Genomic DNA, 23,353 nt, shown 5'->3' on the forward strand with positions numbered 1-23,353 from the left:
TCACTGCCTGTATTTTTTCTCTAATGTCTTCTTTGAGATCCCAAAACATTTTAATCATGTATATCCTGAAATCTTTCTCTGTCATTTTTTTCTGCTTTGGCTGTCAATTCTTCTAATGATGTGTTGTCTTGAATTGTTTGTGGTGCTTTCTTCCCTTGTCTTTTCATGTTGCTTGTGTTTTTCTTTCTAGCTCTGTGGAACTGGTGTTATTGTTTTTAACTCTATAGATTTGTAGTGCTCTTGTATGGTTCAAGAGCCCTGTTTTGTGGGGAAGGGCAATATTAACAGATCCTAATATCAACAGTACATCACCTATGAATAAATTATTGTTATTAAGACATTTATAATTAGTCTCAATGTCCAGAAATGTTGGATTCAATTATCATTTAAAATATAATCAGTAGTTTCTTAAAAGATGTACAGTTTCTGGTGGTGGACAGTGAACTGAGGGTGGGGCATAGGACAATATGCTAAGGGGGAAAGATATGAGGGTATGGGGTTAATATAACTTAGGAAATTTGGAGAACTCTAATGAAGAGGGTTAGTAGCAGGGGAATAGACAGAAGGTAATTTAGAGTAGACAAGTACATGGGAGGACAATAAAGTACATTAAAACAAACACACGTGTGTATTTAGAAAATTACAGGATGTTAAAATAGTAAAATTTAGAGGGTGAAAGAAGAATAAGGAGAAGAAAAAAAGGAAAGAAAGAAAAATAGAGAAAATAGAAAAAAGAGAATAAAAGGGGGGCTTATGCAATTCCTCTAAATTATATTATTCAGATGACTCAGTTCTGAAAGTTCTATTTCATGTAAAGTTCTTAGTTTCACATATGTTGGGCTTGTGAGGGCCAGAGGATAGAGGGTAGAGGAGAAAGAAGAAGGATCAGAAGGAAAAAAAAATTTTTTTAAAAATACTTAGAATTCTGTTTCCTTCCTGCTTCTCTTCTCTTCCAGTAGATGGGGTTGTCTATCTTAATCTGGGGTCTCTATCCTCAGGGTGGTGTAGGTAACCAGGGTGAGAAGATTCGAGATTCGAGCCCCCCCCCCCACCAACATTGTCTCCCTCTCCTGCCTGGAGCTTCCCAATCTTGATCTCTCTGTTTTGCTTCAGGTCCCAACTGCGGGACCTCTTGCCCCCAGACTCATGCCAGGTGGGCAGTGCCCTGGTAGCACTGTGCTCCCTGTTCAGCTGAAAGTGGTTTTTGTGCTGAGGAATCACAGCTGGGGAGGAGAGAAGGGGGAGGAAGCGGAAACCAGGTACCTGTTCAAAAGGAGGTCCCGCTGATAGCCACACCCACCAAAAAAATGTCAAGAAAGATTTTCCAAGATGGAGTCCATCTGCTTCCAGCACTGGGGTGTCTAGTGAGGTGGGGAGAGCTGGGATGGCCTGTGCTATGGCTATATTACAGCTGTGTGGCCTGCATGGAAGCAGAGCGCAGCTGATTAGGTGGTTGTGCTACGTGGCTTGGGAGCCGTGTGTGAACTAGAACCTCGGGCTTTGGGTCCGGGAGTCGGAAGTCTTACTGGAACACAGAGGCTCTGATTTCTGTGCAGGTGGTCGCAGCTCTGATGGTTTCTGTGAAAATCCGCTGTATAGGAGTCCTATCACACTCTCTGAGATGTTGTATTGCATCTAGGTGAGACCTTGTGCAGATGCCGCCTGACTGCTTTCTTGGTTTAATTCCACAGAGCAGCCAGAAACAGTACCTCCTCTATTCTGCCATCTTGGATCCCTAGCTTTCAATTTCTTTAAACAATGACTTGCATTTTTCACTATAGAAATCATTCACTTCATTGGTTTAATTTCCTTCTTGCATTTATTAGTATTAATATTAGTATCTAATGTGAATCTGATTTCTTCCTAGATTTCTCTATCAGGAAGATTATAATTGATGTATTAAAAAGGTTCTGATTTTTTCTATTTTGATTTTGTATCCTACAACCTTCCCAAATCCATTTGTTTGTTCTGACAGTGTTGGGGTAGAGACTTTATATATTTTTTACATATAAAGTTGTATCATCTGCAAGCATGGATAATTTGACTACAATGCTCTTTATTTATTTTTCTTGTCTTTCGATCTTGCCAAGACTTTCAGTAGCACATTGAATAACAATGGTGAAAGTGAACATCTGTGTCTCATTTCTAATTTGAGAGGAAATAATTGTAACTTTTCCCCCACTCAGTTTGATCTCGGCTATTGGTTTATAATATATAGTCCTTATTGTACTGAGGCACATTCCTTCCCTATTTACTTGATGTTTTTGTCATGAAGGGAAGTTGAACTTTTTTGAATGTTTTTTTCTCCATTTATTTACACAATTATATGAATCATATTTATTTTGTCGATGCATTACATACATTGATTTGAAACATTCTTGTACCCATGGAATAAAGCCCATTTCCTCACAATATATAATATTTTTACGTGCTGTTAAATTTGGTTTTCTAGTATTTTGTAGAAAATTTTTGGATCTATATACATCAGTGATATTGGTGTGTATTTTTCTTTCTGTTTTTTTTTTTGGTCAAGTATGTTATCTGATTTTGGTATCAGTAATTCTTCCTCTTAGAATGAAATTAGAAGGGAGGATTTCTCTTTTTAAATACTTGGGAATAGTTTGAGAAGAACTGCATTAGTTATTCTTAAAAGTTTGATGAAATTCATCAGTGAGAACATCCAAAGTCTTTTCCTTTTAGAGAAACATTTTATTATTAATTCCATCTTGTGAATTTTTATTGATCTGTTCAGGATTTCTGTGTCCTCAACAATCAATTTGGTCTGTGTGTTCAGAAATGTAATCATTTTTTCTAGATTTTTCATTTTTTCCCAAGAACAGTTTGTGATAGACCTTAAATATCCTTTATATGTCTGTGGCTCTGTTGTGATGTCTCCTTTTTCATCACTAATTTTAAATATTTGTTTTTTCTCTTTTTATAGGTTAAGACTAACATCTTGATTGAGATATAATTTGCATACACTAAAATTTACCCTTTTATCACTCCATAATTTCTGGCATTAATTTTTTAATAGTAAAATATACAGAATGAAATTTTGATAATTTGGTCAATTTGTATTCTAAAATTCACTGACATTAATTGCATTCATTATGTTTTGCAGCCATAACCTCTATTTCAAAACCTTTTTCAACACCTCAAACAGAAATATTGTAATCATTAAGCATTAACATCCCATTCTCCCTTTCCCCAATCCTTCATAATCTCTAATCTACATTTTCTAACTTTCTTTGGGGCTTTATGAAATTACCTATTCTACTAGAGATGACTAGAAGCCTAGAAGATTTGTCTTTTTGTGTACTGCTTATTTTACTGAGCATAGTCTTGTCAAGACCCTTCATGCTATACCAGGTATCAGACTATATAGCTTTCCAAAACTGAATAATATTTAACTACATAGGCAATATTTTATTGGTATCCATTTATTTTATTTTTTTTATTCTTTTATTGGTTGTTCAAAACATTACAAAGCTCTTGACATATCATATTTCATATATTAGAATCAAGTTGGTTATGAACTCCCAATTTTACCCCAAATACAGATTGCAGAATCACATCGGTTACACATCCACATTTTTACATAATGCCCTATTAGTAACTGTTGTATTCTGCTACCTTTCCTATCCTCTACTATCCCCCCCTCCCCTCCCATCTTCTCTCTCTACCCTACCTACTGTAATTCATTTCTCTCCTTGTTTATTTTCCCATTCCCCTCATGACCTTTTATATGTAATTTTGTATAACAATGAGGGTAAATTGCATGGTAATGGAGGGAGACCCTCCATTTATTTTTTGATGGACAGTTGGGTGTGCATAAGGTTCTTGTTAACAATACTGCAATAAACTTGCCAGTATCTATTTTAGTAGCCACTTTCAATTACTTGAGGTAAACACCTGGTAGTGAAACTCCTGAATCCTATACTAATTCTATTTCAAGCTTTCTTTTTTTCTGATTTTTTTATATCTTGTTTGTTAGTTGACTGTACCAACTCACCTTTACTTTCAATGCATAAGACTTCCAAAGTTGTGCACATTCTATTAAACATTTCTTGTTCTCCTTATATAATAATTTAATTTAATGCACAACTCAAGGAGTATCTAATTGTGGCTTTAATTTACATAATTATTTTAACAACAAATGATGTTGAGCATATCTGTATGTCCTTCTCTTGGCCACATACCCATTTTCTTCAGAGGAAAGAAGTGTCTATTGAAGTTCTGTGCCTATTTTTTTTTTTGCATGTGATGGTTGTGTTTTTGTTGTTGAATACAGGAGTTCTTCTGTTATCTTCATTTAATTTGAAACATTTTCTGCCTTTCTGTGGGCTCTTTTAACTCTCCAATCGATTTTGGCTATTTTATGTGTATGGAAGTGATAAGTACCCAAGTCACTCATTACATGTGGACATTCAGATTTCTCCCTCTTCTAACCTTCTCCTGCTCTTGGGTCAAGGTTAGGTCTCGACTTCTTGGACTCAAACATTGACACTTGCTCTCATGTACAGCTTCTCCTTTGCTTCCACAGGACTGAGTGTCATGATGGTAGTTAGCTCCCCTTGACCTCTGATCTCTGAGCATGGTTAGCATGAACCCTCCTGTCCCACCTGATGCCAGAAGACTGCCATTCAGCCTCTCCAGGACATTCCCACCTCACTCTTCCTCCTTCATTTTGAACCAGGCACTTCATGTCCAGCCTGCCTTCTCTGGTTCCTTCTTAGTTCAGGGCTGAATTTGTCCAGGGACCTGAGCAGCCAGGTACCTGGGAGGAAGACCCTGGCTGCTGGCACCACTGGGGGAGAAGCCCATGTAGAGAATAGAAGGTGGTGTCACACTACAAACAGACCTCAGTCTATGGTTTGAGTCCATAGGCTAGGAATGGCTGGGGGATGGCCATTCAGGGTGCAAGGCACCACCATGTGGCACTGCTGCTTATTTCAGGCTCTGTCTTGATATTTAGAAGATTCAATTATGAGGAGTATTAACCCTTGAATAGAATGTAGGCCTATTCTTTTACCCAAAGATGTGAATTTCTCTAGCTGAACTACCAGGGAGTTCTAAGATCAGTTACATGGAACCAATGGGCAATTGTGTGACATGAGAAGGTCCCATGAACAAAGCCACTTGGAGTGAGTGGGCTGCATCTGGCCAGGCAGATATCATCTTCTACCTCAGAAGGGACGTTTTCCTTTTCTTTTCCCATCCCTCCATCACCTTTTAAGGAAAGACAGACACTATATCCAACTTTGTGAACTTTATGCAGGAGGGAGAAAAGACAAAGAGGCTTAGATAATAGATATTAGGAGAGATATACATGGATAGGTTGGGTGACAGGAAGGAAGTGTGCTAGGCTGAATAATGGCTCAACCAATGTACACATCCTTGACCTGGGAGAACTATGATGATATTCTCTATTATCACATGGGCACATTGTTATCACAAAGGTCCTTATGATAGAGATTGGATATAAAGATAGAAGTAGAGAGAGTCAAAGGTGTTGCAGGATTTGAATATTGACCATAGATCATGAAGTCCAGCAAGGCAGCTCTAGATAATGGAAATGACAAAAGGGTGAGGCACACCAATGGCCGTGGATGTGCAGTGACAGCACCATTATCTTGGTTGCAACTCAAGGCAACCCATGTTAGAACTCTGTTATTCAGGACCATAAGTAACTAGATTTCTGTCATACAAAGCCATTGAGGTTGTTCTCACTTTTTATAGCAGCAGTAAGAAACTCATAGATGGACAGACAAGCAGCACAAGTAAGGTAAAGGAACAGACAAGGAAATGGATATGCAGCTTATCAGGGGACAAAGATATAGGCAGGTGGGAGACACATAGAAAAAAAGCAGGTAGGGAGCCTAGAGTAAGATGAGACAAAGAGGCAAGAGAACAAGCCGGTGGGAAGAAGGGCAGGTGGAAAAATGGAAAGCAGTTTTGGGGCAATGGAAGGTGCACAGGAACAGGTGACAGAAACTCAAAATTTCAAGCAGCTAGCCCAAAGACGACTTCTCTTCCACCAGAATTATTGGAGCTTTCTGAGATGCAGGTGGATTCCATTCTTGGACTTCAACACAATTAGTGCCATGGGTACAGGGACCCTGGTGGGATCTGGCAGTAGCTCAAAACGAAGCAGAGTCAGGGCCACGGCCACTTTCAGCTCATTCATGGCAAATTGTTTCCCAATGCAGTTCCTGAACCAGGCAGGGACAAAGAAAGTGGTCTCAGGCCCCACTCTGGGCTGGGGAGGCCTTGAGCCCTGAGCTCCTGATAAGAACGAAGATTCAGAAACCTCCTTTAATTAGAGGTGGCATACAGCTCTGCTTCTAGCCTGGATTCACACTCTCCTGCCCTTTGTCATGGCCCTACTCGTCTATGGAAAGCTCTGACTCCACTTCTACATTCATAGACATGAAATCTCTGCTAAGGTAAGGTAAGGCTAGCACACTGAACAATCAACTCTAATAACACTTTCCATTTTAAGAATAAGTCATTGGCTGGTTGAGTCTCTCTACTGATAATTTCTGGTTCATCAGTGTGGTTATCACTAGTCTGGGCTGCATGGGAATGTGTGGGCCACACTCCCTGGGATCATATCTCTGGTGTCAAAGGATTCTGATGGTGGAATCAAATGTCAGAGTCATCTGATTAGGACATTGTGCTGGGGATCTGTAAGCTCCGACCCCATCTGCCTCCCACCCAGGGGTCAGGCTCCAGCCTCCCCTCACACCCTTGGTCTACCAGCATCTCTAGACTTCTACTCCAGAAATATCCCTCTTGCCATCTTCAGTCTCTTCTTCCAGGCTTCGCTGGTCTCCCTGACTCCCCTCCCTCCTTACTCCCATGCCCTCTACCAGTAAGGGCAGTATCCAAGGCCTCACCTCCCTGCTCACCCTCTGTGGGCTACTGCCTCAGCCACCTCTCACCTGTCCAGCCCCACTTCCTGCTTCCGCTCATATTCTTGAGGTTGCTGAGGATGTCCTCCTTCTACTCTGCCTGAACATCCTCAAGGCTCAGGACAATGGCCAGATGACCCTTAACCCTCTCCTGGCTGTTCTTCTCTCTTCCAAGCCCCCAAGATACCATTAGAGTTTTTATTCAAGTAGCCACCACAATTAATGGCCTCCAACAGTGCCAGGGACAAAGAAACTTGCATCAATGTTCAATGAGTGATGAGAAAGTGAAAAAATTATGGAAATAGTGATGTCTATCTCAATTGTAAGTGTCTGAGCCAAGAGCAGAAACCTGCCTCAGAGCACAGGACTTGACACAGAGAAACATATTTTTTAATACATTTGTATTTGACTCAGATATGTTGAACTACAAAAATAAAAATGAAATGCAATGGAACATAGAATGTAAACCTTTCTACCTAAAAATTGAGCTACTTAATGCTGTCCTGCCCTACAATGTCAGTGTCATGATTTGTAGCTAGTTACCAATTCCAGGATAAATTTTATCTGAGAAATATGATTTCTCCATGGACAGTCTTAATGCCTGTTCTTCAAAACTTGACTACGCTTGTAACATTCACAGTATTTTTGACCCAGAAAAACCTTTCTACTGATTATTTAGTAGGTTTATGTCAATGTGTATTTCAAAGGCTGATTCCCATAACATTGCTGGGCTTTCACCGTAGCCCCTATGGTGTGGGACTATCCAGCTCAAAAGCTACTGCGGGTGAGTTTGTAAGTGTACATGACAGTATGTGCTTTGTGTCAAGTTAGTAGTGAGTTTTCTCTTGGAGGCATTTAGCTTCCTCATCCTATACCATGAACTATGGGTAGAGATCATTCTCTACATGTAGATTTTTGATGACTGGTCAGATAGAAACTGAATGTGACAATTAATATGAGACCACAAATTGGAGATCAGGCGCCCAAACTGCATGAAATCACAATCTCTGTTATCCACCCTTCTACAACAGGCTGCAAACTTTACACAGATGGTTTTATAAAAGAACGACGAGGTTTTTATACTTCTAAATATTTGGAAATATTTCAAAATTCTTCAGTGGCCACTGAGGAATTAAGCAGAAAATGGGATGATCTCATTCAAATGAAGAAAAAGAAATCCACCTCTTAAAACCTTACAATTGAGGAAAACAAACGCCCAAAGGATAGTTTGCATATGGAAATCTGATTCTAAAAATTCATTCTCCAAAATGAATAAAACACCAAGATAAAATGACACTTGGGCTAAAACTTCTGTGTATTTTGGGGGTGGGCCATTGGAAAGAGCTGTTGGTCAAACTCTCCACAGTGTGTCCTGTGTTTGGGGCACAGACACAGATGCACAACACCTTCTACCCACAAAAACCAACCAACAAGGGCCTCCATGAAGAAGCCACATAGAAAACTAGGGGATCACAAACATTGGGTATGTGTCAGAGAATTCCTGTTCTCCCCGCCCCATTGCCACTTAGAGGACATCTCACCTTGATCCTCCTGAGAAGGGCAGGAAGGAGTGGCTGTGTCGAGGAGATCCAGGTGCAAATCGAGAAGGATCAAACACCTGCAGAGAGAGCAGCAAGGCCAGGACAAATTGGGATCAAGTCCCTGCTTTCCAGCCACAGAGGGGACAGGATCCACAGAGGTGGAAGAAGGAGGATGTGTTGGTCTTAACAGATCATCCCCTTCCCCACCCCCACAAGGCCTCATACCTCTGGGTTTGGCCACACCTTTGGGTTGTGGTGAAGGCCATAAATGGAGAGTGTGACCATAATACCTGTGGGACAGTCAGGAGACAGAAAAAAAGATTATTTATTCCAGTGACCCAGAACTCTGTCTGTGAAACAGCAGGACACCTGCACACATGAGTTGTATGCGTCCCAGATATCATCACTTTGAGCAGGATGATTTTACCTCAGGAAGGTAGCGTTGGCATGGCAAAGCATCTGAGTGAAGGTGAGGAACAGAAAACTGTGAGCCCAGGAATAAGACCAAGAAAATATCGGAGACTCACTGCTTATACTAAATGAATACTATCCATCTAGTACCTTCCATGAAACAGTGGAAAGTATACATGAACTCACTTGACCCCTCACAAGCACCCTTCAGAATACACAGGTTTACACCCATTTTCTTATGAGATACTGGAGTTTCAGTGAGGTTGCTTAACTTTTTTATATTCACACAGCTGCATGTAGTAGAGCAAGGATCAGACTCAATGCTGGGTGAGCCAATGGGTGGCTTCCTAACAGGGTAGAAATATCAGCTTCTCCTTTCTATCAACCAGAAAATCCTTAATTCTGGGCCACATTGACCTGTAACATGGGTTTTCATGATCTCCTTCATTTGCTTTGAGGCATTAAAAAAAATAAAAACCACAACTCATTGACCCTGTATGATTATCTCTCTACCCTGCTCTTCTCAAGTACTGATCATCACAAGTATAATATCTGAAGGTTGATATTGAATCCATAAGTTGGCATTTTTTAGTTGAGATTTTTCTGATTTCAAGCTCTCTGTCCAGCATTTCATAAGAGTCATCCAAATTTCAGAGTAACTATCTTTTCTCTTTTTTTTTTAACTTTTTTTTGAGAATTTTAATATTTATTTTTTAGTTTCGGCAGACACAACATCTTTGTATGTGGTGCTGAGGATCGAACCCGGGCCGCAGGCATGCCAGGCGAGCGCACTACTGCTTGAGCCACATCCCCAGCCCTGAGTAACTATCTGTTCTACAAAGGAAGAAAAGGAGTCTGAGAGGGGCTCATAAAATCTAAAGAACATGTGGATCTTTGGTCCACCTTTCCCTAGGGAGAGATTAGGTGAGTATAGAAAGGTCATACCTTTGGGTAAAGAGCGTCCATCAGGGAAAGTGATAGGTTTGCTGAGATCTCTGCTCACACCTGCGACTGGTGAATAGATCCTCAGGGCCTCCTTGATGCACATGGTGGTGTAGGTCATCTGGTCCAGGTGGTCCCTGAAGTGAAGGCCATCCTGAGGGGCAGGCAGGGCCCAGGAAGACCAGCACCTTGCCCCTACCAGAGGCAGGGCTCTCCCACCTCTTGAGCTCTCACTCACCAGGTGATGGAGGCTCCGTCCCCCAGGAGGCTCTGGACCTCCTCCCTGCACTTCTGCTGATGCTCAGGGTGTGTGGCCAGAGCATAGAAGATCCAGGAGATACCACTGGCTGTGGTGTCATGGCCCTCAAACATGAAGGTGTCCACCTCGGCACGCAGGTCCTCATCAGACAGGCTGCTCCCATTCTCCATCTGGGGAGTCCATAGATGAGAGAGCAGGGTTTATCCCTCCCTCTCCTAGGCAAAGTCTCTGGTTTTCCACCCACCACATACTCACTTTGGCACACAGAAGGATGTCCAAGAAATCCAAGTGCCTCTTCTTCCTGATCTTCTCCAGCTCTCTCTCATTCTGCAGCTGAGCCTTCCTCTGCCGGATCACTTGATCTGTCCCAGGATAGGAATTACCAGGCAAATACACAGCTACAACAACCCCTAATAAGCCATTTTACCCCTATGACAATCTGGATGTCCTGTGGAGCTCAGGATGCACAGGTGAGTGGGTGTGTGGGAGTCTAACACCATCTGGTGCAGGCCAGGCCTCCCTCCGGAGCATAGCCATGGGAATCCCTGATGAATGCTGGTGGGATGGGTCTCATTCAACACTGCTAACGTGATGATCCTGGTATTGTGCTGTACCTGACACACTAACATCTCAGCTCCTAACACTTTCAGTAAGATATGTCCAGCATAAGGGTGTCCTAGTTTCTTTCCATTGTTAGCAGGTGCCCTGCCTCTGTCTCAGGGGCCATGGCCCTATCTCTTAGACTGAACCTGGTAAAGAAAAGGAGACAGGATTAGAGACAGAACCTGTGTGCTCATGGGCAAGCTGGCAGGCATGGTGGAACAAGCGGCCATCAGAGGTCAGTCTGTAGATGGTGTCGTTCTGGTGAAAGACATTCCTCACACGAGAAAAAAACAGGTAGTTCATATCCCCAACAGCCTGAATGTAGGACTTGGAATTCCTGATGGAGAGATTGCAGAACACATCATACTATGGGGCCACATGACCTGGAAGCAGTGTGGGTTCTATATGGAGATTTCTAAATGATTGGGACAGACAACACTGACACCTTATATCTGTGTTACATCCCTTGTGAGCATTTGTTGAGAGCCACAGCCAAGTAGGAATGGCCCCTGGCATTTTGCCAGAAGTAATGGTTGAAGGCAAGCCGTTAAGATGATGCTGGATTGAAACAGGTTGTGTATTCAATTGTATATACACCCCTGCTGTCTGCCTCGGTGCCCGCTACTTTGGAGTTCTTGTGGGGATGCCTGCGGAGTTCCTTTGGTTGGTGAAGTTCCGGTGGAGGGAGTTCCGGTTGGTGTGTGGTGCCTAGGATGGCCACATGGGTGGCGTTTGCCGGAGTTCTGAAAATAAAGTTTGTTCCTGCTTGAGTGGCTCGTGATTTGTGCCCAGCCAGACTGTGGCAAGCATTGGGACTTTAGAAGATGACATGAGCAATCAGACTTCTACCCCATTCAGGAACCAGGGACCTGTGGATGGGGCATGTTTGGGTCTGCTCAGGAATCAGGGCTTGGTCTGGGACCAGAATAAGAATCTCCCATTTTAATGTGGTAAATGTCCAAGATGCATCACTCAAATCTTGGGTAAACTTACACCAGTTGATTAGAACAAGTATCCCTTACCTCATGGGTTTGGCACTGACCTCTCCTGCTGGACACTGCCCTGGTGGCTGAAGGCACACTTCATGATGGTGTCCAGGGTCATCAGAGAGACATGCTGAAAAATCTCCAGAGAGTTCTGTCCAATAAGCTGCTCCCATTTGTCCTGGGGAGGGAGAAGGTCATTATCCTATTCAGTTCCCCAAAAGATGTATGCTTGTAGGGCTAACCTCTTTCTCTGCATCTCCAGGTATTCTTTCCTGAATCTCAGAGTCACATGCATTTTTGCAAATTAAAAGTATGAAGCAAATATTTGTACTCCGATGTTTTCTCAGAAATTTTTATTATAAAATGAAACAAATATTTACATAATAGATTATTAATTTAGAATTTGGGGCAATCACTTATGACCATTCAATTGATAAAAAAGCTCATAGGCCACCATTTAAGTTTTAAATTAATGAGCTAGACTTAAAAAACTGGCAGAATACCAAATATGAGGACAAGAAAATTTCAAGCAAATAGAACCTCTAGGACTCATGAGCCACATATTGAAAATAACTCTTCATTATCTTTCAAAAAAAAAAGTTGCTGAGCACTGTCAGATCATTCATCTGAGTTCTGATGGATATGATGAATGTGTAGGTTCACTGTGAGATGTGGATCTGGTGTCCATATCAATTCATGGGTCACTCAAGTCCACATGGAAGCCCTCAACTCCACCCTGAGAGAATCCTACCCCAGGATCCGCAGTGCTACTGAAGATGCCATTGCACAGGTCTGCTGTCAAGCTGGATCAAATCCCCCTGCTGAAGACTTGGAAGTAGGAAGGGGAGTCTATATCCACCATGATGCTGTCTGCCTTGAACCATAATGAAGTGACCATATCCTGCTGCCCGGCCACTCTGCTCCTTCAACTTTTGAAGAACTGACTCTCACAGTAATGGCCTGAGATTGTTGTTCCATGTGACTGTTTTTGATGGCTGTTAGGCTGCGGAATCTGAGTGTGGGCCTTGAGTGAGTGAATGGGAATGAAAGAGAGAGACTCACCAGCATCACTCTGACAGAGTCAGCCATGATTCCCACGTAGGGCTTCAGGATGTCATAGTGGAAGGCTGGGGTCAACATCCGGCGGTGCTGGAACCATGTCTCCCCATTCAACAGGAGCAAACCATACCCTGAGCCATACATGGTTGTGTGCATGAGTGAGCGGACAATGGGAAGAGAGGAAGTCTGGGGACAATGTGGGAGAGACTGATGGTGGGACTCTTGGGGAAGAGATCCAGAGGGCAGAACATCTTTGGACAAAGACAGTAATGACTGGCTCTTTTCAGGAATATGGATTTCCAAGTTGGGCTGGTATATCTATTGTGATTATGACAGCTGCAAAGGAGATGTAGAAAGGATTTGTGGGCCAGAGAAAGAGGTACCCAAGTCCATGTCAGGCTGAGACTGTTTGGAGGTACCTAGAAGGAGAGGTGGAAGGAGTGAGCCTCAGGAGGGCTCACAAGAGCTTGCAGGAGGGGTGGGGTTCTGGATAGATTGAAAGAAACTTCTCAGCCATTAGAGAAGTGCAAATCAAAACTACTCTAAGATTTCATGTCACTCTAGTCAGAATGGTAGCTATTATGAGCTATTATGAAGACAAACAACAATAAGTGTTGGTGAGGATGTGGGGGAAAAGGCACACTCATACATTGCTGGTGGGACTTCAAATTGCTGCAGCCAATATGGAAAGCAGTATGGAGATTTCTTGGAAAATTGGGAATGGAGCCACCATTTGACCCAGCTATAATATTCCTCAGTTTATCCAAAGGACTTAAAAACAGCATAGTACAGGGACACAGCCATATCAATGTTTATAGCACCACAGTTCACAATGGCTAAACTGTGGAATCAGACTAGATGCCCTTCAGTAGATGAGTGGATAAAAAAAATTTATACACAGTGGAAAGTACTCAGCAATAAAATAGAATAAAATCATGGTATTTGCAGGTAAATGGATGGCGTTGGAGAAGATGATGCTAAGTAAAGTAGCCAATCCTCAAAAAAAAAATGCCAACTGTTTTCTCTGATATAAGGAGGCTGACTCATAGTGGGGTAGGGAGGGGGAGCATGTAGGAATAGACGAACTCTAGATAGGGCAGAGGGATGGGAGGGAAAGGAAGGGGGCATAGGGTTAGAATTGATGGTGGAATGTGATGGACATCATTATCCAAAGATACATGTATGAAGACAGGAATTGGTGTGAATATACTTTATATACAACCAGAGATATGAAAAATTATGCTCTATATGTGCAATATGAATTGTAATGCACTTTGCTGTCATATATAAATTTTTTAAATATTAATTTTAAAAAAGAAATGAGGTTTTATTTAATGGAAATCATGGTAGTGACCCATCAAATCTTGTTCTGTGTGAGTCAGAGAGAGAGATTTTGCCAACCCTAATTTCAGAGTGCCCACTTTCAGATGTACATACCAATCCAGGGAGCCACAATTCTGTATGTATTATGAGATTTTGGATCTGAAAAGTAAGTAATGGGGTTAATTGCAAGAAGGAGACAAATAATGAAGACCCAGGGCCACTGTGGTTGAGGCCAGGCACTGTCATGAGTGCCTGATGACTGTCAATTGGCATTTGGTTCCATGTCACCTCCCACTTCCTCTCATCCCATTCTGTCTCTGCTACATCAGCTAAAGGGCCCAGGAAGATATGGACCAGAAGGACTGCAATGAGAAGCTGGCAAGGGGCATAGGACCTGTTCTCAATGACAAAGAATAAGACTGAGCCTTGGAATGTTCTCACAATGAGTGATGGCTTAGTTAGCCCATTATTAAGTAGGGGGAGATTAGAGGTTTCAAACCAAAGTTAATGTGGAGATGAAGAATGCTTTTTGGATATAGGCCAATACACCTAACAGATCACGCCAATATGCCTAAGAAATCACCTCGAAAGATACAAGCTGATATACCTAAGTGATCACCTCAATAGTTTTAAAAGAGACAGAAAAAAAATGACATAAAAATCACCCCCCACCCTCCCTCCCTCTCCCTCTCCCTCCCCAATAGGTGCCACTCACTTGCTGCCTCCCTTCCTACTTCCTCCCTCTGCCACCCAAGCACCAGCCCTGCTCCAAGCTGCCCCTGGGGTCCCTTCCCCGCCAACAGAGGAGCAGCTGATGTGGCTGCCAGCAGCACATTATCTCTTCCTCCTTCTATTCTCTCGCCCTCATGTCCCCAACATATGTGAAACCAAGTACATTTCATGAATTAGGATATTGAGACTGGGATGTCTGAATAGTATATTACAGTTGTGTTGCATATTCTTTTTTTTCTTCTATTTTTACATTTTTAATTTTTCTTAAGATTTATGTCTGTTTGTTTTATGTACTCTACTGTCTTCCCACTTACTTCTCCACCCAAAATTACTTCTCTCTTCTCCCGCTACTAACCTTCTTTAGATTCCTCTCTCACACAATAATTCCATATCCTCACCTCCTACCCCCTCAGCCTATCATCCTAAATTTCACCCCTAGTTCTTTGTCCACCATCAAAAACTGTAAATATTTTTGCAAACATAGTGTTCATATTGTAGAAAATAATTGAACTTCTGTATATTGTATATCAGTTACAATATACAATATACAATACTTTGTATGTTGTAACCAAACTGTAAACCTCTTAATAGCAACTATTTGGTTTAAGGTTGTATATTGTTTGCATTGAGATCTTTAACATTGTCCTTCCCCTCGAAGGAGAGGTATTGGAACCCTGTAGGGGCACTATAAGCCTATAGGGTAAAATGGCAATTCCTCGAATCTGCATTGTTAGAAGGGAAGACACCCAAACAATATGAAAAAATAAGGGAAGGAAGTGCCCCCAAACAAATCAAGATACTACATTATAAGAATCCATGGACAGCACAGCAGAAGAAATTACAGAGAAGGAGTTCAGAATGTATATAATTAAAATGTTCTGTGAATTAAAGGGTGATATAAGGGAGCAAATACAGACAGCAAAAAAATCATTTCGATAAAGAGCTATATAAACAAATATGGGAAGCAAAAGATTACTTCAATAGGGAGATAGAGGTTCTAAAAAAACAATCAGAAATAATTAAAATGAAAGAATAATAAATCAAATTAAAAGATCACTTGAAAGCATCACCAACAGATTAGACCACTTGAAAGACAGGACCTCAGATAATGAAGACTAAATATGTAATCTTGAAAAGAATGTAGACCACACAATGAAGATGGTAAGAAACCATGAGCAGAACATTCAAGAAATATGGGATAGAATATAAACACCCAATTTAAGAGTTATTGGGATAGAGAAAGAAATAGAGTTCCAAACCAAAGAAATGAACAATCTATTCAATGAAATAATATCAGAAGATTTTCCAAACATGAAGAATGAATTGTAAAATCAAATACAAGAGGTTTACAGGACACCAAATGTACAAAATCACAACAGATCCACACCAAGGAACATTAAAATGAAAATGCCTAGCATACAAAATAAGGAGAGAATTTTAAAAGCCATGAGAGAAAGGAATCAGAATACATATAGGGGGAAACAAATTAGATTTTGAGAAGATTTCTCAACCAGACCCCGAAAGCTAGAAGATCCTGGAACAACATTTACCAAGCTCTGAAAGAAAATGGATGCCAACCAAGAATCTTATATCCAGCAAAATTATGCTTAAAATTTGATGATGAACTAAAAAACTTGCATAATAAATAAAAGTTAAAAGAATTTACAACTAGAAAGCCTGCACTATGAAACATCCTAGGCAAAATATTACATGAAAAGAAAATAAAAAACAACAATGAAAATCAGCAGAGGTAGGTCTTACACTAAAGGAAAAACTAATCAAATGAGAAACCAAGTCAAGTTAAATACTAAAAACAAACAAAAATGGCTGGGAATATAAATCATGTCTCAGTAATAACCCTGAATGTTAATGGCCGAAACTCACCAATAAAAAAACATAGACTATCACCTTCCACCATCCTTGCTATTCCCCTTCCCCTCCCTTTCCCTCCCACCCCTTTTCCCTATCTAGAGGTCCCTCCCTACACCACTTTGAGTCATGGTAAGGAAAAAAAATAGACTAGCATATTAGATTTTAAAAAAAAATACCCAACAATATTCTGCCTTCAAGAGACTCATCTCATAGGAAAATACATCCACAGACTGAAAGGTTGGGAAAAATCAGACCACTCACATGGACTGCAGAAACAAACAAGGGTTTCCAACATCCCATCAAATAAAGTAGACTTCAAGTCAAAGTTAATAAAAAGGGATAAAGAAAGACATTTTATATTGCTCAAGGAAACCATACACCAACAAGACATAACAGTTATAAATATATATGCTCCCCAAATTGGAGCATCTACATTCATCAAACAAACTTTTCTCAAGTTCAAGAGTCACAACACAATAATTCTGGATAATTTTAATGCTCCTCATTCACCTCTGGATGCATCTTCCAAACAAAAGCTAAACAAAGAAACTATAGAACTCAATAATACAATCAATAACTTAGACTTAAGTTATTGAACTTACTCTTCAACTTATTTCGTAAAATAGAAAAAGAGAGAGCACTTACAAATTCATTCTATGAAGCCAATATCACCCTGATCCCCAAACCAGGCAAATACACATCAAAGGAAGAAAACTTCAGACTAATATCTCTAATGAAGATAGATGCAAAAATTCTGGCAAATCAAATACAAAAACATATCTAAAAGTTAATGCACCACCAACAAGTGGAGGTTATTCCAGGGATGCAAAGTTGATTCAACATATGGAAATCAAAAAATGTTATTCATCCCATCCCAATAGACTTAATTCATCCCAATAGACATAAAGATTAGAATCATAAGATCATCTTAAAAGATACAAAAAAAGCATTTGACAAACTATAGTACCCCTTCATGTTTAGAACACTAGAAAAACTAGGGATAACAGGAACATATCTCAACATTGTGAAAGCTATCCATGCTAAGCACAAGGCCAACATCATTCTAAATGGAGAAAAATTGAAAGCATTCCCTCTAAAAACTGGAACACGACAGAGATGTCCTCTTTCACCAGTTCTATTTAACTTACTTTTGAAACTATAGCCAGAGCAATTAGAGAGATGAAAGAAATTAAAGGGATATGGATAGTAAAAAGAAGAACTTAAATTATCACTATTTTCTGACAATATGATTCTATACCTAGAAGACCCAAAAAATTCCACCAGAAAACTTCTTGAACTAGTAAATGAATTCAACAAAGTAGCAGGATATAAAATCAACACCCATAAATCAAAGGCATTTCTATATAATCAGTGACAAATCCTCATAAAGAGAAACTAGGAAAACCACCACACTAACAATAGCCTCAAAAAAATTAAATAGTTGGGAATCAACTTAATGAAAGAAGTGAAAGATCTCTACAATCAAAACTACAGAACACTAAAGAAAGAAATTAAAGAAGACCTTAGAAGATGGAAAAATCTCCCTTGTTCTTGGATAGGCAGAATTAATATTGTCAAAATGACTATACTTCTAAACAAACTATATAGATTCAATGAAATCCCAATCAAAATCCCAATGACATTCCTCATAGAAATAGAAAAGGCAATCATGAAATTCATCTGGAAAAATAAGAGACCAAGAATCCCAAAGTAATCCTTAGCAAGAATAGAGAAGCAGGTGACATCACTATTCCAGAGCCTTAAACTATACTATAGAGCAACAGTAACAAAGACAGCAAAGGGGTGGGAGGGAAAGGGAGGGGAATGGTGGTAGAAAGGATGGTGGAATGAGATGGATATCATTACCTTAAGTACATGTATGAAGACACGAATGTTGTGAACATATTTTGTATACAACTGGAGATTTGAAAAATTGTGTTCTGTATGTGTAATATGAATTGTAATGCATTGTACTATCATATATTACAAGCTGGAATAAAAATAATTAATTAATTAATTTAAAAAACAAAAAGAAATAGAAAAGCAGTTATGAAATTTATCTGGAAAAATAAGAGACCCAGAATAGCTAAAGCAATACTTAGCAAGAATAGTAAAGCAGGTGGCATCACTATACCAGACCTTAAACTATACTACAGAGCAATAGTAACAAAAACAGCATGGTATTGGCATATTGGCACCAAAATAAACTGGTAGAACCAATGGTACAGAATAGAAGACATAGAGATAAACACACATAATTACATTATATTATATTAGACAAAGTCATCAAAAAATACATTGGAGAAAAGATAGTCTCTTCAACAAATGGTGCTGGAAAAACTGGAAATCCATATGCAACAAAATAAAATTAAGCCCCTATCTCTCACCACACACAAAACTCAACTCAGAGTGGATCAAGAACCTTGGAATTAAACAGAGACCCTGCACCTAATAGAAGAAAAAGTAGGTCCAAATCTCCATCAGGTGAGATTAGGCCCTGACTTCCTTAATAAGACTCTTATAGAGCAAAAGTTAAAATCAAGAATCAATAAATGGAATGAATTCAAACTAAACAGCTTCTTCTCAGCAAAAGAAACAATCAGTGAGGTGAATAGAGAGCCTACAGGATGGGAGCAAATTTTACTACACGTTCTACGAATATCAGATAGAGCACTAATCTCTAGGACATATAAAGAACTCAAAAATCTTAACACCAAACAAACAAACAAACAACTCAATGAATAAATGGGTCATGGGACCAAACAGACACTTCTCAGAAGATGATATGTATATCAACAAATATATGAATAAATGTTCAACATCTCTAGCAATTAGAGAAATGCAAATCAAAACTACACTGAGATTTCATCTCACTCCAGTCAAAATGGCAGCTATTAAGAATATAAACAACAATAAGTGTTGGTGAGGATGTGGGGGGAAAGGCACACTCATACATTGCTGGTGGAACTGAAAATTGCTGCAGCCAATATGGAAAATAGATCACTCTCACCTAATCTCCCCAGAATCACCTTCATGTATTCAGGGTCATATGGAGATTGTTTTTGGAAAACGGAATGGAAACACCATTTGACCCAGCTATCCCACTCCTTGGTCTATACCCAAAAGACATAAAACAGCATACTACAAGGACACAGCTACATCAATGTGAATACCACATCAATGTGAATAGCTGCACAATTCATAATAGCTAAACTGTGAAACCAACCTAGATGTCCTTCATTAGATGAATGGATAAGAAACTGTGGTGTGTGTGTGTGTGTGTGTGTGTATGCAGTGGAATATTACTCAGCAATAAAAGAGAATAAAATCATGGCATTTGCAGGTAAATGGATGGAGTTGGAGAATATAATGCCAAATGAAGTTAGCGAATTCCAGAAAAACAAATGCCGAATGTTTTCTCTGACATAAGGATGCAGATTCATAGTGGGGTTGGCGAGGAGCATGGGAGGATTAGATGAACTCTAGATAGGGCAAAGAATTGGGAGAGAATGGGAGGGACATAGGGGTAGGAAAGACACTGAAATAAGATGGACATCAATATCCTAAGTCCATGTATGAAGACACGCATGGTGACTCTTCTTTGTGAACAACTAGAGATATGAAAAATTGGCCTCCACATGTATAATATGAATTGTAATGCATTCTGCTGTCATATATAACAAATCAGAATAAATTAAAGATAATAAAATAAATAAATAAATCATCCCCCCAAACTGTTGTAAATGTCCACTATAAAGTAAGTATTATTGCCCATATGCTAGGTGTATCCAGGGAGAAAAGTAAGTAGATAATTCGGACATTTATTTACAAATGCTCACTTTTTTTATGGACTTCCACAGACCCAGGTATGATCTCAAAAGAGAAAAACTGAACCTGCTGAGAGGGGGTTCACTCTCACCTGATCTCCCCAGAATCGCCTTCATGTATTCAGGATCATAAACGAGGACACGCACTTTGCTGCCCCACAGCCATTGTGGGAAGGCACTTGGGAACTCATTAACCCACTTCAGAACATATTGTAGCTCCTGGTCCTTCGGGATCTGATATCAGGGGAAAGACAATGCTTTAAAAATCATCTTTTATTTCTGGCTTAGGGACTGTAGTGAAGGCAGCATAACCATCAGGACATATTTCTGGATCTTTCAGCAGAACTCAGGGTTTTGGAGCTGTTTCTGCTGACCTACGTGTGCTGCCCTAAGCTGGATCCTGTGGCCCTGGAGAGTAGAGCTGTGTGCCTCAGCAGAGCTGTGGGGGTCAGAGCCTCAGCTATCTGTGTGGACATCCTCCACCTCCTCTTGAGTGTGTTCAGAGCACAATTCCTAGCAGAGCTTCTCTCCCTGCTGTCCCTTATCTTGCTCTGGGAGCTCCCTCAGGGCTGGAAGTGCAGGAAGTTGACCCCCTCCCTCCACTGCCCTCAGGCTCTTCCTTTCTCTCCTTCCTCTGACTCTACACAAGGTGCCAGGCTCTGCTCTGGGCACTGGGGTACAAGACACTGTTGGTGTGCCCAAATCCCAACGACCTCACATGCAAGGTGCGTTGAAGGAGAGATAAACAAATCTTGTTTGGAGGTTAACACTAAAACCAGTCACCCTCACCAGCAACAACAAAAAAAAAGTGCTGCCTTTCCTGTCTCCTATACCCATGACATACATTTGCCCTTCAAAACACACATTCTGGAAACCTACTCAGTTGGGGGGCAAACCCATCCATTTGGTCCCTCCACCTGAGCAGAGGTAGCTGATTCCCTGTGTCCTGACACGTCCTGATATTCATGCCCTTTGTTATCCCAGAATGATCTCCTCAGGATACTGAGTCCATCAGACTGATATCTGTGTTTCAGAGCAAACTCAGGACCAGACAAAGAGTATCCTAGTCTGTGAGTGGGGCAGGAAAGACTGTAGAAGGCTGGTTCTGAGATGGAGGATCTTTGAGGGGTCTAGGTGTGCTTGGCCTTGAGAAGAAAAGACTCAGGAAGAACAAACAACAGTCCTCTAAGGTGCCAGGCTGCAAGGACAGATGTCAGATCTGCATGGTGATAGAGTGAGTGACAGAGGTGAGTAACAGCAGGACAGGCTTCTTTTAAAGGAGTGAGCTCCTGGTGCTGGGATGGGCCAAGCCTCAGAGGTAATCTGGGTGTTCCTCAGATGCCTAGTGCATGCAACAGGCTTTGTCCTGCCTGCACCAGGCTTTGTCCTGTGGACTTCCTGGCCAGTCTTTGGGCTGCAGTCTCCCTTCCCTCCTACTCCCCTTCCCATTTCTTCCTACCTTGTGGCCAAAGAACCAGTGGGATGGTGGAGATGGAAACTGCTGAAGGGCTTTGAGCAGCCATTGCCTGTGCAGGAGGAACTGGGCTGCCTTGAACAGCAGCAGAAGCAAGCTGAGCAGCGAGGCCACTTGGAGGAGCCCAGAGATGCTGCCCGGGAATCTGGTGAGGCTCAGTGTAGAGATGCTCATGGTGCACAAGCTTCTGTGTTACTCACTGTCCCCTTGTCACTGATTAAGTCTGGGAGGAACGTCCCACCCTCTTGTGGTAGAGTGAACTGTGCGGGCAGGGCTTGATCTCAGTGTACAGAATTGATTAACCTGAAAGTTTCACCTTGGGAAACAGTGAGGTCAAAACCTTATCAGTGAACAGAGGCAATGGCCATGCACACACCCATTTCCCCTTCTCCATACTGATGACATATTCTTGTTGGACACCAACTATGTGCTAGGCTGCATGCTAGTTGGTGAAGGAGAACGGACCTGAACCCAGACTTTGAGAATTTGCAGAGGTAACTAATCAAACATAGAGTAGGTATGGCTGTGTTGTGAGAACCTATTGCCATTATTTATAATGAAAAGTTTATTGTTACAAAAAGGTAAATGGAAGGCTTAGCACTGAACCTCATCACCTACTTTGAAGACTTATGGTGCAGAAATTTCCAGATCACTTGCTCTCCCTCATAGTCACTAAGATACCCTCACCAGCCCTGACTAAGTCTGGGATGATTGCTTCACCCACACGTGGGTGGGAGCAGGGTGAGACAAAAATTGACCTGAGTCAAAAATTAACCTGAAAGATCCACCTTGGGAAACAGGGAGGTCTAACTCTTATAAACTGACAGAGGCAAAGGCCATGCACAGACTCACTTTCCCTACTCCTTACTGCATACAAATATGTGTTGAGTACCAACTAGGGGCTAGGAAGTGGGTGGGTCAAGCTATGTAAAGAACACACAGGAACTGACACTTGAAGAAATACCCAGCCTAATCCATCCAACATTCAGTTTGATGAAAAAATTATTATTCCAAAGACATAATGTGAGGTGTTCAGAGGAAAATGGTCAAAGAAAGTGGGTGGTGGGATTAGAATCTTTTCTTACTGGCAACCAAATCTGAGCCCAACTGTTCAACTCCAGTGTGTGAGTCCCAGCTGCTTCAGAAATATTCCTTGAGACTCTCCATATGCACCATGCTGTTATATGATCCAGGTGACCACGCTCTGAGTGGAGCACTGGAGTGGGACTCAGGAGAGTATCCTAGTCTGTGAGTGGGGCAGGAAAGACTGTAGAAGGCTGGTTCTGAGATGGAGGACCTGGCAACTTATCCTCTCTGAGTTCAGTGTCTTCCTTGTAAGAAGGCAATTAATCCTTTTCCCAATTACTCTTGAGTGCAGCTCATTCTTTCAGTCTTTCAACAATTTCAAGA

At 41.1% G+C, this 23,353-nt stretch overlaps 1 protein-coding gene across 2 annotated transcripts; it reads right to left on the bottom strand.

The window, feature by feature from the left end:
* Positions 1-5,254: 5,254 nt before the first annotated feature.
* Positions 5,255-22,182, bottom strand: LOC101955536 (cytochrome P450 4A11). Of its 2 annotated transcripts, XM_078026212.1 has the most exons (12): positions 21,929-22,182; positions 20,562-20,703; positions 14,153-14,197; positions 12,719-12,846; positions 11,713-11,834; positions 10,853-11,007; positions 10,323-10,429; positions 10,047-10,237; positions 9,812-9,945; positions 8,681-8,745; positions 8,456-8,532; positions 5,255-6,212 (listed from the first exon to the last, which is right to left on the bottom strand). In XM_078026212.1, the coding sequence occupies exons 1-12, from the start codon at positions 22,115-22,117 to the stop codon at positions 6,044-6,046; spliced, it is 1,524 nt and encodes a 507-aa protein (XP_077882338.1). In that variant the 5' UTR covers positions 22,118-22,182; the 3' UTR covers positions 5,255-6,043. The 2 variants fall into 2 exon arrangements, with proteins under 2 accessions (XP_077882338.1, XP_077882339.1); XM_078026213.1 differs by lacking the exon at positions 14,153-14,197.
* Positions 22,183-23,353: the final 1,171 nt, after the last annotated feature.

Source organism: Ictidomys tridecemlineatus, chromosome 11 (assembly GCF_052094955.1).
Source record: "Ictidomys tridecemlineatus isolate mIctTri1 chromosome 11, mIctTri1.hap1, whole genome shotgun sequence".
NCBI lineage: Eukaryota > Metazoa > Chordata > Mammalia > Rodentia > Sciuridae > Ictidomys > Ictidomys tridecemlineatus.

Bases quoted from the DNA above. Each gene is read 5' to 3' on its own strand.
- LOC101955536 (XM_078026212.1), bottom strand. From the start codon at position 22,117: ATGAGCATCTCTACACTGAGCCTCACCAGATTCCCGGGCAGCATCTCT. The intron at 11,835-12,718 runs GTGAGTCTCTCT...CTCCCTCCCCAG, and splicing joins ACTCTGTCAGAGTGATGCTG to GACAAATGGGAGCAGCTTAT. The intron at 10,238-10,322 runs GTGAGTATGTGG...TGGACTCCCCAG, and splicing joins ACATCCTTCTGTGTGCCAAA to ATGGAGAATGGGAGCAGCCT.